This window comes from Bos grunniens, chromosome 16 (genome assembly GCF_055505025.1).
Source record: "Bos grunniens cultivar Pamir isolate PY7600 chromosome 16, Bosgru_T2T1.0, whole genome shotgun sequence".
In the NCBI taxonomy this organism is placed as follows: domain Eukaryota; kingdom Metazoa; phylum Chordata; class Mammalia; order Artiodactyla; family Bovidae; genus Bos; species Bos grunniens.
This window is the reverse complement of record NC_141180.1, coordinates 33,589,647-33,603,807: the sequence shown is the minus strand read 5'-3', so window position 1 is coordinate 33,603,807 and position 14,161 is coordinate 33,589,647. Positions and strand designations below refer to the sequence as shown.

Sequence of the window (14,161 nt, the reverse complement as noted above, 5' to 3'; positions counted from 1 at the left end):
CAGTGGCAGGGCGCCCGTGGCCCTCGGATTCCATTCTGAAATCCACAGCCCGGGGAAGGTCTCCGGCCTCGGGTGTTGGGCTCTGTGCTGCCCTCCGTGTTGGGCCTGGGGATTCACCTGCTGATTCACTTCTCCCTGGTGCCTTCAGAACAGAACTGAGCCTTTGTATTTGGCTCCTGGCTCCGTGGTACCCCCCAACTTCCTTTGGTTACTCCCTTGGGTGAGAAAGAAGCGCTGGTGTTCACACAGACAGCTGTGTCCCCTAGTGTGTTTCGTTAAGCACCTATGGGGGTCTTGGCTTTTGGGAAAAGACATTTGCCTTCATATTCCCCTCTCCAGGTGCCCCTGTAGGGACTTCCAGTGAGGACCCCCCTTTCCATGTTCGATGTAGTGACCCGAACATCATTTGTGAGACACAGAGTGTGGTAAGTTCTGTGGCCCTGCCCTCTCCAGGCCCTGCCTACCGTTTGCATCCCAGGTGTCCTGCAGCCTCTTCATTTTAGGTTTTCACTGAAGTGGCTTGTTTCTAAGCTGCTAAAGGGCTATTTTGACATCCTCATGAGAGTTTTATGAATGAGTTTTCATTTTTCCTGCTAGCAGATCAGTTCCTTGATTATCTGAATTTAAATTAAAAAAAAATGCGTGAGGCAAACAGAATAAAGTGAGTGGTAATTAAGGCACTTATTAATTGCCATTGTGCAAGGATAACGGCCATAATTATGTTATGACTGGTTAGGAAATGGGATAAAATCTCCTGCAGAATATAATTATTAAACTCAATATGAAATCAAGAAGTTAAGGATTTTTCTCTTTTGCAGTGACAAAAATAATGAATTCTGACAAGTACAGAAAATTAAAAACCTGTTGGGGGAGGGGGCCCGGTTCACACCTGCATTTGCTTCCTGGGGACTTGGGGAGCTGGGGTTGGAGCCCAGTGTTGCTGTGATGCGCCCCTCTGTCGACAGGGCCCCGGGGAGCCCCGTGACGTGTTCCTGAAGGTGGCCAGTGGCCCTAGCCCAGAGGTCAAGGACTTCTTTGTCACCATCTACGTGTGAGCGTGTGGGCCCTGGTGGTGTGGAGGGTGGGGGTTGGTGAGGAGGCAGGCTGGGGACCGCTGGTGGCCCTGGAAGTGCCAGCCCTGTGGCTTCTACACTTTTGGTGAGGAGGCGGGTTGGGGACCGCTGGTGGCCCTGGAAGTGCCAGCTCTGTGCCTTCTACACTTGTGGTGAGGAGGCGGGCTGGTGTTTGGCCACGTGAGCTGAGACTGGCTGAGGTCTTGCAAGGAGCTTCTGCTCAGCTGGCATTACCAGCTGGTGGGACGCTTCAGACCCAGGCAGGAGGCCACTTCTGCCGCAGCACGTGCCAGGATGGCCAGACAGCCTTGTCCCCATGACCCCTCCCAAGTCTGAGGGATGCAGGCTGTGGTCCTGCCTATCCCGCCCCCCAGGGAGATGGAAGGTGGTGTCATTTCCTGTGATGCCCAAGGACCCAGTGAAATGACCTCAGTCCCTTTCCCTCTCCCTGTGAATCATATCTCCCAGGCCTTGAGAGCCTTTAAAACCAGTACAGGCAAGTTGGAGGGTTTGCCTCAGCCTGTCTGGGAATGGGGAGGGTTGGAGAGTGTCTCTTGCACTGAGGGCCCACCCCAGCTGAGGGTCAGCGCCTGGCTTGCAGGTGCCATGTGGTGGCTAGAGTGTGGTCCTCATGATGGCTTGTGGGCAGGCGTCCCTGAGGCCCATTTACCACCAAGGGTCAGGGTCCCTGGCACCAGACGACTGGTGCAGAGCCGGGGCTCAGGCCCATGTGACCTCCGAGCCCACATCCTTGTCCATGCCGTGCTGTCCATGGGGTTTGCTCTAGGCCTGGTTTGGGGTTCTGCTGACCCAGGTACAAGTGTGCTGAAGCCCACGTTGCCACACATTTGGGGTCTCTGTTCAGGGTCAAGGCCACATAGAGGCCACAGCCCTGCCTGAGAGCCTCAGCCTCGGAGGAAAGGGGGCCATGGGGGTGACAGCACCTGGGCCCCGCCTGCCCTCTTGGCTGCCTTCTCAGCCTCCTGGGGCTCCCCTCCCACAGTCAGTGTACTGTCCTCACTGACCGTGAATGGCTTCTGCCCACAGAGACCGCTGGTTAGCAACACCTGTCCAGACCTGGCAGGTCCACCTGCACTCGCTGCAGCGAGTGGACGTCTCCTGTATCACTGGCCAGAGGACCCGCCTGGCTCTCGTCCTCCGGGGGACACAGACAGTTAGGAGAGTGCAGGCTTTCAGCTCACACCCCCAGGAGCTGACGGTATGGCCTTTGGGTGGGGGCTGTTGGGTTTCGAGGAGGTCCCCTGGGCCCTCCCTTCCTTGCCCACCTGGGGAGGGGATGGGAATGGCGCTGTGGCTCAGGGATTCCTGAAGGTCAATGGAGCCTTAGTTCACATCGCCTTTGTCAGATGTGCCTTCGTGGGATGACTGACTTATTTACAGACGCCCCAGGGCCAACTTGTAGAATTGCTGGGAGTATATATTACCATATTTATGGGAGTATATATTGTATATCACAGAAAGAATTAACTGTGACTCTGGAGTCAGCGTGGCCGCAATTGTGCATCTCGGTGATGGGATGATGCGGATACCTCGCCCGAGACTGGGCTGGTTCAGCTTTTCTCTGCCGAGGCCGCTCCAGCACTTAGGGGTTCCTGCTGTAGGGGAAGGGATTCAACCCCAAAGATGGGGACATGGACTGTGCCCTGCTGGTACTGGTGCCAGTGGCACAGTTGACTTCATGCAGACTGGAGGGCTTCCCGCCCAGCACAGGTGGTCACCCCTGAACCGTTGTGCTCCCTGGGATGAAGCCCTCACCTCCTGACCCCCTGCTCCCCTGTCCCCTGGAAGACGGACCCCAGAGGTGTGTTCGTGCTGCCTCCTCACGGGGTGCAGGACTTGCATGTGAGTGTCAGGCCCTGCAGGCCGGGCAGCCGCTTCGCGCACCTCCACCTGGTTGACGTGGACGCCCACCAGCTGGTGGCTTCGTGGCTCCTGTGTCTCTCCTGCCGGCCGCCTCTCATCTCCAAGGTCTGATGTGGGATGTGGGGCCACGTGGCTGGGGTGGGGTATCCCCTGATTGTCCCCTGGTCCCCTGACCTGGCCTGCCCAGTGGCTGGGGGTTTGGGGGTTGTTGGCTTCTGAACAGTGAGCCTCCTCGGCCGGGACCTCGGGAGGCTTGTCTGCTGTATTTATGGAGCCATCCAGCGTCTAGGGCCCCGAGCGCAGGGCAGGCTTGGGAAGTCACTGGAGAAGCAGCCAGGGGCCAACTCCTGCCCTCCCTGCAGGCCTTCGAGATAAAGCTGCCCGCGGGGAGCGGGAGGGGCGCCAATAAGCGCATCACCTACACCAATCCCTACCCCTCACGGAGGGCCTACCGCCTGCACAGCGACCACCCCCACCTGCTGCAGTTCAAGGAGGACGCCTTCCAGGTGCGGGCTGCTCAGGGATGGGACCCTACAAGGTGGGGCGCTCCAGGAAGTCCTGGGGAAAGCAGTCTGTGCTCCAGTGAGACGCCTGCAGTCCCCAGGGGCATCCCCACTGAACTCTGCCTGGGCCTCTGACCCCACACCTAGGCCCCCACCTCCCCGGCAGTTTCACAGCAGTTTCATCCAGATTCTCTGGCAAGTGAGGCCTTGATCCACCGTGGCTATTTTAGGGAAAGTGAGCAGCGACTCAGAGTGGATCAGTCTGTCAGTCGGGAGGGGGCTTAGTGACGTGTCTCCCAGGGACTTGGGAAGAGCGGCTGTCGGGGAGAGGGCTTGACAGTAACATGGGAGATTGGGTTCTGAATGTTCCTGTGTTTTCTGAAGCCTGCCAGCCTGGGGGTGGGGTGGGGCATGTGTGTGTATGTGTGTGTGTGCATGCACGCGCGCACGTGTGTGTGTGTTTGCCTGTGTGAAAGCTGCTGGAAGAGAGAGGAGCCGGTGGAGGGGGCGGTGGGGCACGAGTATGGTGTGTGTGTGTGTGTGTGTGTGTGTGTGTGTTTGCCTCTGTGGAAGCTGCTAGCCTGGGGTGTGTGTGTGTGTTTGCCTGTGAAACCGGCGGGGTGGGCATGAATATGGCAACATTTCTTTCCAGGTCGGGGGAGGTGAGACCTATACCATCGGCCTGCGGTTTGTGTCCCGTCAGAGAGCCGGGGAGGAAGAGATCCTGATTTACATCAACGACCACGAAGACAAAAACGAGGAGACCTTTTGCGTGAAGGTCATCTACCAGTAGAGGAGGGGGCTGTCCTGTTGCTCCCAGGGGACACGGACAGCCTGCTCCTGTCCCAGGACTCTGCTCCGTGAACTCAGCCAAGGACTGGGGGGTCCCCACGTCCCGACCGTGTATGATGGTCCTGTCCTGTCCCGTCAGGCTGCTGCCAGTACCGACTGCATAGCAGTCCCATGGGAGATGTGAGTGCCCCAGTGGGCCCAGGCCGGTTTCTCTCTGTGGCACACGGGAGTCGTCACCGTCTATGACGTTAGGATTTGCTCTCAGCGAGATGTATTTTATGAATTATTTTAAATGATAAATTATGCTTTTTTACTGAGATTTATACAAACACTATATTGTTTGATATGTAATATTTTTTTATGCTGGTATTATTTCACATCTTTTAAAAAAACTACAAAAATACAAAACTTTTACACATTTTCTCTTTTGGCAGTTTTGTGTTTTTCTGCTGTTTTCACCTTTGTCAGAGGTTTTCTGTCCACAGAGTAAGCTTGGTTTTCCGTCGGTTGATGTGGCCAAGGGCAGTCAGGTGGCCCATGGCTTGTGGCCTCTGGGAAAGTCTGCTTGGCCCTGACCTGAGGGGAGGGTAGCGCTGACCTCTGCCTCTGCTCTGATTCTGGTCCCTCTGCTTTCCCGTGAGGCCTTGTGATGACCCTGGACTTAACTTCAAGAGTCCAGGACAACCATTCTATCTCAAGATCCTTAATTCCATCCTTTGGACCACACGAGGTCACCTAGTCATGTCTTCCAGGGATCAGGTCAGCCTGGGTTGGTGCACATTATTCTGCCCACTCCCATCCCAGTGCTTGTGTAGACAAAAGAACTGAGTTTACAATGTGAGAACCCCACAGAGGGCGTCCCTGGCTGTTGTTTAGATTCTCCAAGCTGTCTTTTCAAGGGCAGCCCCTGCGTTTTGCATGCCCGCTGCACACGCGGCAGGATCTCGGCTCGTCCATGCAGGCCAGTCCAGGCCCAGGCCTCGTCACCAGGGACTAGGCCCTGGCGAGGAGTGCATTTCAGGAAGGAAGGTGGTCTGGAGCCTAGTTGCTTTCTGTCCTGGGGGCCAAGGAGGTGGAGGAGGAGGAAGTGGGGAGGGGGTGTACCGTTGGGGGTGGTGGGGGTGGGCATAGGATCCTTCACTTTCATCTCCTCCCATTTCCAGATGCTTTTTTTAAAGTCTGAAAAGCAGGTTCTCTACACACCTGAGGAGCTTTCCTTTGCCTTTCTTCCCATGCCAAGCCTCCTCCCCTGGGGACTGTGGTCTTCGGTCACTCTGGCACACAGAGCCCTCTCTTGGGCACAAGTGAGGATTTGAAGTTCCTCCGGGGAGTGACGATCGTGCACAAGGTGGGGCTTGAGCTTGTCAAGAATTTATGCCAGGACTTCCCTGGTGATTCAGTGGTTAAGAATTTGTCTGCCAATGCCGGGGACACAGGTTCAATCCCTGGTCCAGGAAGATCCCAGATGCTTTAGGGCGACTAAGCCGGTGTACCACAACCACTGAGCTTGTGTCCTCTAGAGCCCATGCTCCTCAACAAGAGAGTGGCCCCCGCTCACCAAAACCAGAGAAAGCCCTAGCACAGCAACAAAGACCCAGCAGAGTCAAAATTTAAAAAAATGAGAAAACTTTATGCCACTCTGAGCGTTTTCTTCTTCTGTTTCTTTCTTTTTTTCCCCTTTTTCTCACAAAGACCCGAGATTTGTTTTGTGATAAATTTTCATCGTCAAATAAAAGCCATGGCTGTGATCCACCATCCTGGGGCTCTTCTGCCGGGTCCCAAACCCCGAGTCAAGTTCACTGCACACTCTGGGTTGCGAAAGACGGGCCTTCTTCCTTCCTCTACGACCTCCAGGTGTTCTGCACCGACCCCCGAGATGTGGACTAGTGTTTCCGTCTGGCTTCTGTCTTCCTAGTAGTCAGTCCCGGGCCAGCTGGCAGGGCTGGCAGCGTGGTGGTGGGTGATTTACATAAGAAAGCCGGGCCCAGCCGCCTCCCCGGATCTCTGAAGGGCTGGGAGCTGCTGCTTTCTCCCCACGCACAGAGATGCACCATCTTTCAAAGGGAACCTTATCATTTCCATCAAGGGCATTTTTTAGTAGTATTATTTTATTTCTTCTTTCCTGCCTGTCCTCCTCCTACCCCGGCAGAAAGCTACTTTTAACTAAATGGAGTCAAATAAAAGCCAGATTAGCGGCTTTGCTGTGCTCACATCTGATAATGATTTAATGCTATGTTTGTCTCTTTTTAGAAATAAATTAAGGTGCCTTTTAAAATTGTTGCCTCAGGTTCGACGAGGTTGGGGAAAACAACCATTCTGTTTCCTCATCAACCTTTTTTCCTCCTGGTTGGAGAGGGTTGGGGTGCGTGTAACTCTGACCCCTGATGATCTGGGTTGCAGCAGTTTTATTTTCAGGGATGTGTGCTGAGACCTTTACAAAGAATAAGCAGGAGAGGAGGGGATGGAGGGAAACAGCCAGTGGCTTCAGGAAGTCATTAAGTGGGCCTGTGTCTGGTGTGACCTGAGCACCGTGGGGTCTCCCTGGACCCGTGTGGGATGTGGCCGTTGAGTCTGGGGGACAGAATTCGGAGGCCCTTCCTGCTGGTGGAGGGGGTGGGATGATGCGTGTAGTAGAAACCTTGTCATTAGGACACGTCTGCTGGCAATGACACGTGGTCCCTCGTGGCTCTCCTGCTCCAACAGCAGAGCCAGGTCTGAGCTGTCACGGGAGCAGGGACAAAGGCGCCTGCTCTCTGTGTCAGGGGTGCCCGCCTGGGGACAGCCGGCCGCGTGCCACTGGTGTCATCACACCACTCCTCGCCCCTCCGAGGCTGCTAGGGGGAACCTGAGAGTCAAGTGCAAGTCAGAGTGATGTGAGGAAGTCACCCCACCTGCAGTGAGGTGAATGGTGTCCCTACAAAATTCATGTCCACCCAGAACCTCAAAAGGTGACCTTATTTGGGAACAGGGTCTTTGCAGATGCCTTTAAAGTAAGGACTGAGATGGAGTCATATTGGATCAGTGTGTGTAGTCACTCAGTCATGTCTGATTCTTTGAGACCCCATGGACTATAGCCCGCCAGGCTCCTCTATCCATGGGATCCTCCGGGCAAGAATACTGGAGTGGGTTGCCATTTCCTTCTCCAGAGGATCTTCCTGATCCGGGTATCAAACCTAGGTTTCCTGCATTGCAGGTAGATTCTTTACCGTCAGAGTCACCAGGGGAGCCCATACTGGGTTTGGGTGGTCCCTAAATCCAGTGAGTGTCCTTATAGGAGACAGAAAAGGACACAGAGAGGTCATGAGATGGTGGAGGCAGAGATCAGAGTGATGATGGCCCAGGACCACCAAGGATTCCTGGGGTCACCAGGACCTAGGACAGGAGCTGGGGACCCCTTCTTCCTCAGAGCCACCAGAAGGAACCAGCCCGTCCACACCTGGAGTTTGGACTTCTGCCCCCAGAGCTGTGGGAAGATATACTTGTGTTGTATGAAGCCACCAAGCTTGTGGCCATTTGTGATGGCAGCCCCAGGGGTCTTAAGTATCCATGTGACCAGTAAATCATGGATTTCTAGTCCCTGGGAGGGAGTGCCCGGTATAAATCTAAGGAGTGACTCACTGACAGGGTGACCACCCCCATCCCAACCCCCTGGCAGGCGGCTTCCTGCAGCAGTGGGGCTGCTTGGGGAAGCAGCGTCAGCCTCGCGTGTCTGTCATCTCTGTTGTCAGCATCCTGAATTGATCTGTGAATCAAGGTCTAAAGATAAATTTCATTGCAAGAATTCAACCTCGAAATAATCTCACACCAAAGTGATGAGCTCTTCTCCAGGAGACAAAGTCACCAAAACGGGGGCTCTAAGGACATTGCAGGGAAAAGAACAGTCAGAGCAGCTTCCCCAAGTCCAAAAGTTGAGCGTGCAGGAGTTGCCCTGAGGCTCAGCTGGAACGCCAGGTGTGGCTGGGGGTGAGGCCAGGGGGAAGGGCTGAGGTCACCAAGGCTGGGCAAGGGCCCCAGGCTGCAGGCAAGACTGTCCTCCCAGATCGTCCATCAGGGCACGCCTCCTCCTGATGCTCTTCTGCTTCTCAGCACCTCCAGCCCAAGGCCCTGTGGCCGGCAGGAGCGATACCAACACACCTGCTCCCTGGCCTCCCTACCTCCACCCTTCAGTGTGGGAGACGGGTGGAAATCCTGCAGAGGCTGCAGGCCCAGAACTCTTGGCTCTGTCCACCCTCTCCATTGACCTTGGCTGTGCAGTGGGCGTGGGCAGGACTTGGATCCAGGTGGGCCTGAATCCTGCCTGGGCTGTGGCCACTTTGGAGGCCATTTGGTCTCCTGTGTGAGGTGGGGCCCTGGGTAGGGTCTAGGAGGTCCTACCACTTTGGATCTTGTGAGGATCTGGAGTTCATGCAGAGGAGGAGCTCAGGGCCATACAGGTCCAGTGTGATAGCCTCGGGACTGTCCCAAACACCACTGCCATCCCACCAGACAGCACTGAGTGCAGTACCCGCCCTGGGATCTGTGTCCTTCACACTGATTGCAGGCCTTGCACACATCCAGGCCAAAGAAAGCGAATGTGGATTTTTGTGTGTGTAGCTGTCATCATCCATATCTCTCTGAAGTGCACAGTGCTTGACAGGGCTTGTGGTTTTTCTAGGAGGTCGTGAGGGCAGGGGATGACCATCCCACACCTTGACCTCACAATTCACTGGCCTATGTGGCCCCAGTCTCTGCTTCCTCCCATCTGGTTAGTCACCTGTCCTAACACATACCACATAAAATCAGTTCTCTATTAGTCCTGGAGGCTGGAAGACCAAGATCAAGGTGCTGGCTGGCTAGTTTCTCCTGAGGTCTCTCCTTGTCTTGTGCCTGGCTGTCTTCTCTGTGACTCTTCCTATGGTCTGTTCTGTATTTATCTATAGCGTGATTTTCTCTTCTTATAAGGACAGGAATCTTATTTGATTAGGACTCACTCTTAGGGCCTCATTTTAGTCAACCACCTTTAAGACCCCATCTCCAAGTACAGTCACACTCTGAGGTCCTGGGGGTTAGGACCTCAGCAGATGAACTTGGGAGAGACAGTTCAGCTCATGACACTGACCTCTGGCTGCCACCCTCATGCTCATTCCACCCCTGCCTCTGCATCTCAGCCCCTTCTCTTGCCTCTTGTTTTCACTGCCTTTTCCCATCATTACCACCACACCCTGAAGCCCTGAGATCACTGGTCATTACAACCACTGGGCAGAGTGCCCCTCTGTCTGCCCCTGGCAGCAGAACAGGGAGGCAGGCTCGGCCACGTGCTGGATTTCTCCTTGGATCTGTGGCCCCAACTCTCAGATGGGCCTACCGTGCCTTCCTGGTCCATCTTTTCTCCAGGATTCTGAGTGAGTGGCCCACCCCTGCTCCTTTCTTCTCAAACCTCCCAGCTCCCACCCTCCCTCAGAGTCAGCTGCTAACCTGGCCTTGTTCTTCATGGAGGAAAAAAGAAGCCAGCAGACTAGAACCTTCCTGTGGTCCCACTATGATCTGTGACCTGGCCTGTGCCTCCCCTTCCCCAACCGAGGACCAGGTGTCCTGGCCCTGATGGGGGCCTGAATCCTACACCTCTATCCACAGGGCCTCACTCCTGTCCTCCTGTCTCTTCTGGAACATTCTGCACACAGTCATTCTCCATCACCCATCTTGACAAGAAAAGCCATTTCTTTGTCTGTTCTCCCCTCTGGCTACCACCTTCTCTGTTCCTCTGCACAGAAAATCTTGCCAGTGTTGTCTATAGCCAGTGTCTAAAGCCACTCTCCTTCCCCAGCCCACTCCACTATTCTCTCTTCTGTTCCACAGAGACCTCACTTTCAAGCTTACCTATGGCCACTAAGAAGCCGTGTCCACAGCCACTGTCTGTCCTCTTTGCTCTGGCTGCCTGGCCACACCAGAGTTCCCCCACTTGGTTTCCTGGAGTTAAGGAGGCATGTTCCGCCAGCCTCTGCCCCCTCCTCAGCCCAGCCTTTGGCTGCTGCCTGTCCTCATGGTATCTGTCCTGGTGGCTGCCTCTTGTTCCATGATTCTAAACAGCATGACCATGCCTGTCACCCCCACGGCCAATCCTGGCCCAACCTTTTCCAACACTGCCTCTGGCTGCTGTCTGGGCAGTTTCCAAGCCTGCTGCTTCTCTGTAGATGGTTCCCAAACTTTGCTTGTTTGAGGTGGCCCCTGTTTGCTGCCAGATCTTCTGCTCAAACAGAGGTCCATCTTTCAAACCATTCCCCTGTGATGGTAATTGAGATGTTTCCAATTTTCTTCCAATAAAATGCTGTAATCAACAACATTTTCTTGTACTTTTATGTTCTCCTGTGAATGCTCTGTACGGCTGATCCTACTATTGAATTTATTAGGTCCCCTAAAAATTGAAACATCTTTTTATTTATTTTGTTCTTTTTATAAGCTTTTAATAATAGCAATGTCCCCAGTGAAGAAGAAACGTGCATTCTACCACAGGCTGAAAATGGTTTGTGAGCTAATTGGAAAATGTTACTTAATGTTTTCCTTAATTAGAATCAATTATAGGACCCTAGTAAAGAAATAAGTCCAAACATGAGATTTTAAGACCTCACACTGTGAAAACATCTTTTTATTTTTAAAGTTATACGTGCACTTTGTAAAAATATTCAAACAATACTGAAGAGTATAAAATAAAAATTTGAATATTCTCTCCTCCAACCACAGCTTCCAGTAACACTTCCCAGAGGAAACTACCATTTCTTTTGGATCCTTCTGGAAATGTTTATGCATTTTGTGCATAAATATATGTAGTTTTATATCCACATGGGATAACATTCTATTTGCTCATTTAATTGTCTCCTAGCGATCTTTTCAAAATATAGCATACAGATCTTGCTGAGTCTTACATATTTATTAATACTTCTTGCTAATGTCTTACCATACACATTTAAAGCTTTCGTTTAAAAATACACATTCAGAAGAGTATCTACAACTTAAATATGGTTTAAAGAATACTACTACAGTGAATACTTTTGAAACCACTATATAATGAAATGGTATCTAAAATTTTTCCTTTTAAAACTCTAGGCTGGTCTCAAGAACACAGTTGCCATTTGTGTTTGTTCTATAATTGGCAACATGGCTAAACTTGCTTATTAATTATAATTCTTTGGCTGTAGGCTGTATTAGGATGGCCGTGTGAACACTCATATCCGGGATGCCGACAGCCTTCTCTGTCCCTGTCTAGTCCCTCAGTTCAGTTCGGTCACTCAGTCATGTCCGACTCTTTGTGACCCCATGGACTGCAGCATGCCAGGCTTCCCTGTCTGTCACCAGGAGCTTACTGGTGGAAGTAACTCCTGGAGCTTACTCAAACTCATGTCCTTTGAGTCAGTGATGCCATCCAACCATCTCATCCTCTGTTGTCCCCTTCTCCTCCGACCTTCGATCTTTCCCAACATCAGGGTCTTTCCCAACGAGTCAGTTCTTTGCAATCAGGCGACCAAAGTATTGGAGTTTCAGTTTCAGCATCAGTCCTTCCAAAGGATATTCAGGACTGATTGCCTTTAGGATTGACTGGTTTGATCTCCTTGCAGTCCAAGGGACTCTCAAGAGTCTCTTCCAACATCACAGTTCAAAAGCATCAAATCTTTGGTGCTCAGCTTTCTTTATAGTCCAGTTCTTATCTCTTCTTTATTTCTCTTGCTCGTTCTAAGTACTGGGCCAGGCTTTCTAGTAAAATGCTCCACAGGACCATCTTTGTTTTAGCCCTGTTTTTAAGGAAGATGCTGTCAATGTGTTATCACCACATGAACTTGTGCAACCACAGTGCCCTGTCTGAGGAACACCCTGCAGAACTGGGTTCCGTGGAAGTCTCTTTGGAAACTGCTTCTCGGCAGGGTTTTGGAATCAAAGAGTCTGGATTTTGTCCTTTAGTGGTGATGGGTGGGGTGAGGGGAGGTTGTACTTTTCCACAAGATTGCTCTGTTAAAGTTCACATGTATCTTTATGAATCCTGATTGACCATTTCTCACAGTAACGGGGCTCATGGCCCTGGGCACAGCCCCACTATGACTGACTTCATCAGGAAGCACCCTTATATTTTTAACCCTGGCTCCTCAGGAATGTTGCTGGATCTTACTGGTCCAGCTGTGTGTCGCCAGTGGAGTTAATCCTCCTGGAGCACAAGCTGAGCTCAGTTCGCCTCTCATGCCATGAACAAAACGAAGGTCTCTAGCATCTCAAGGGGCACTGGTCTCGGGGGAATCAGATGGCCCCACTCAACAAGCCAAGATGGGTTCTGAGAAATAGGTTTCCTGAGTCTTGTAGCCCAGACCTTTGGGCATTTTCAAGAAGGAAATACAAAGTATTGATAAATCTGTGAAGAGGAGTTCTGGGTTCCTGAATCCTGATGGCTGTGTATTTGCAAAACTTTTGCAGGCTGGTCTCAAGCCTCCAGTACTTTTATGTACAGATGTGCGAGTTGGACCATAAAGAAGGTTGAGTGCCTAAGAGGTGGTGCTTTTGAACTGTGGTGCTACAGAGTACTCTTGAGAGTCACCTGAACAGCAATGTGATCAAACCAGTCAATCCTAAAGGAAACCAACCCTGAATATTCATTGGAAGGACTGATGCTGAAGCTGAAGCTCCAATACTTTGGCCACCTAGTGGAACTCATTGGAAAAGACCCTGATGCTGGGAAAGAGTAAGGGCAGGAGGACAAGGGGACAATGGAGGATGAGATGGTTGGATGGCATCATCAACTCAACGGATGTGAGTTTGAACAAACTCTGGAAGACAGTGAAGGAGAAGCCTGGCATGCTGCAGTTCATGGGGTTGCAAAGAGTTGGACATGACTTAGTGACTGAACAGCAACTCGAGCCCTCCAGTGCTCCTGGGACTCATTCCTGTGCAGTGGGGCCTTGCAGCTGTCAGACTGGAGGGAAGTGGTGTGTCCAGCAGAGGAAGGGAAGGGGTCCTTGGAGGGAGAGACATCGGGCTTTTCCACTGTGGTCAGCGGGCTCCCCTGGGCTGCAGGAGAAAACGTCCAGTGATGGGCCATCGAGAATGACAAGGCTGGGTCACTCCCCTTCCAACTTCATCCACACCCAGGGCTCCTGGAGGTCTGATCAGCCTTGTGCAGACTGGATGGTGACCTGAGGGTGTCTGCAGCAGGCTGCCAGCAGTGACTGAATGGGGATGGACAGAGGGTCTGTCAGACCCACCACCATCTCCATGTTTCCTTCTGAACTTACATCTGGGTTGCAGGAGGGTCAGGAGACTGACTGGTCAAGTGTGGGGGAAGATTTCAGAGCTCAGCCTGCAGGTCCCGGCACCAGTGGTGCCAGACCCGGTGCTCCAGAGGTAGAGCTGGGACTAAACCCTTTCCTCCCGCCAGATAACAGCAGGGACATCCCTCCAGACTGCCGAGGGGCTGGAAGGTGCCAACAGCCCAGAGCTGGGTGTGGAGTGGGCGTGCTGCTGCCTGGATGGCTTGCTGGGTGAGTTGGGGCCAGCTGGTCATGGAGCCTGGTGTTGTGGCAGTCTGAATGTGAGTCGGAAAAGATCTTCCAGACACAGAGCATTTCAGAAGGGAGTGAGTTTATTAAGAAGAAGGAGCAGAGATCATCAGGGCACTGAGAGTGCACCGGGCCAACCTCCTAACAGGTCAGGGAGAATCCACCAGACACTGTTAGAACAGTGGGCTGGCTCAAGGGAGCCCTGATGCTTTTAGTGGGTTAGTAGCCAAGTTTTATAGCCTCAAGACAAAGAATATTCCTGCTGGAAGGTTGGCATTAGGTGATTGGTTAGGGCACTATAGGGCGGTGATCAGGCGGGCTTTCAGCAACCACTGCAGAGGGACTGTCAGCCTCAGAGGTGACCTCGGTTCTGTGCTCCGCTTCTGTGGCCTTGGGG

The 14,161-nt window shown here is 52.7% G+C and overlaps 1 protein-coding gene across 11 annotated transcripts in view; it reads left to right on the top strand.

Moving 5' to 3' along the window:
• The window catches only part of NPHP4 (nephrocystin 4), a 138,086-nt gene extending 133,413 nt beyond the window's left edge, over positions 1–4,673 (top strand). For 9 of the 11 annotated variants that reach the window (XM_086344158.1, XM_086344157.1, XM_086344156.1 and 6 more), the window contains 6 exons: positions 340–425; positions 966–1,051; positions 2,121–2,292; positions 2,883–3,062; positions 3,320–3,463; positions 4,113–4,673. In XM_086344158.1, the coding sequence (XP_086200284.1) occupies positions 340–425; positions 966–1,051; positions 2,121–2,292; positions 2,883–3,062; positions 3,320–3,463; positions 4,113–4,253 (809 nt within the window). In that variant the 3' untranslated portion in view covers positions 4,254–4,673. Of the gene's footprint in view, positions 1–339; positions 426–965; positions 1,052–2,120; positions 2,293–2,551; positions 3,063–3,319; positions 3,464–4,112 lie in introns of all 11 variants that reach the window. The other 2 variants (XR_015143326.1, XR_015143325.1) reach the window with 2 other exon arrangements.
• The last annotated feature ends 9,488 nt before the right edge of the window (positions 4,674–14,161 follow it).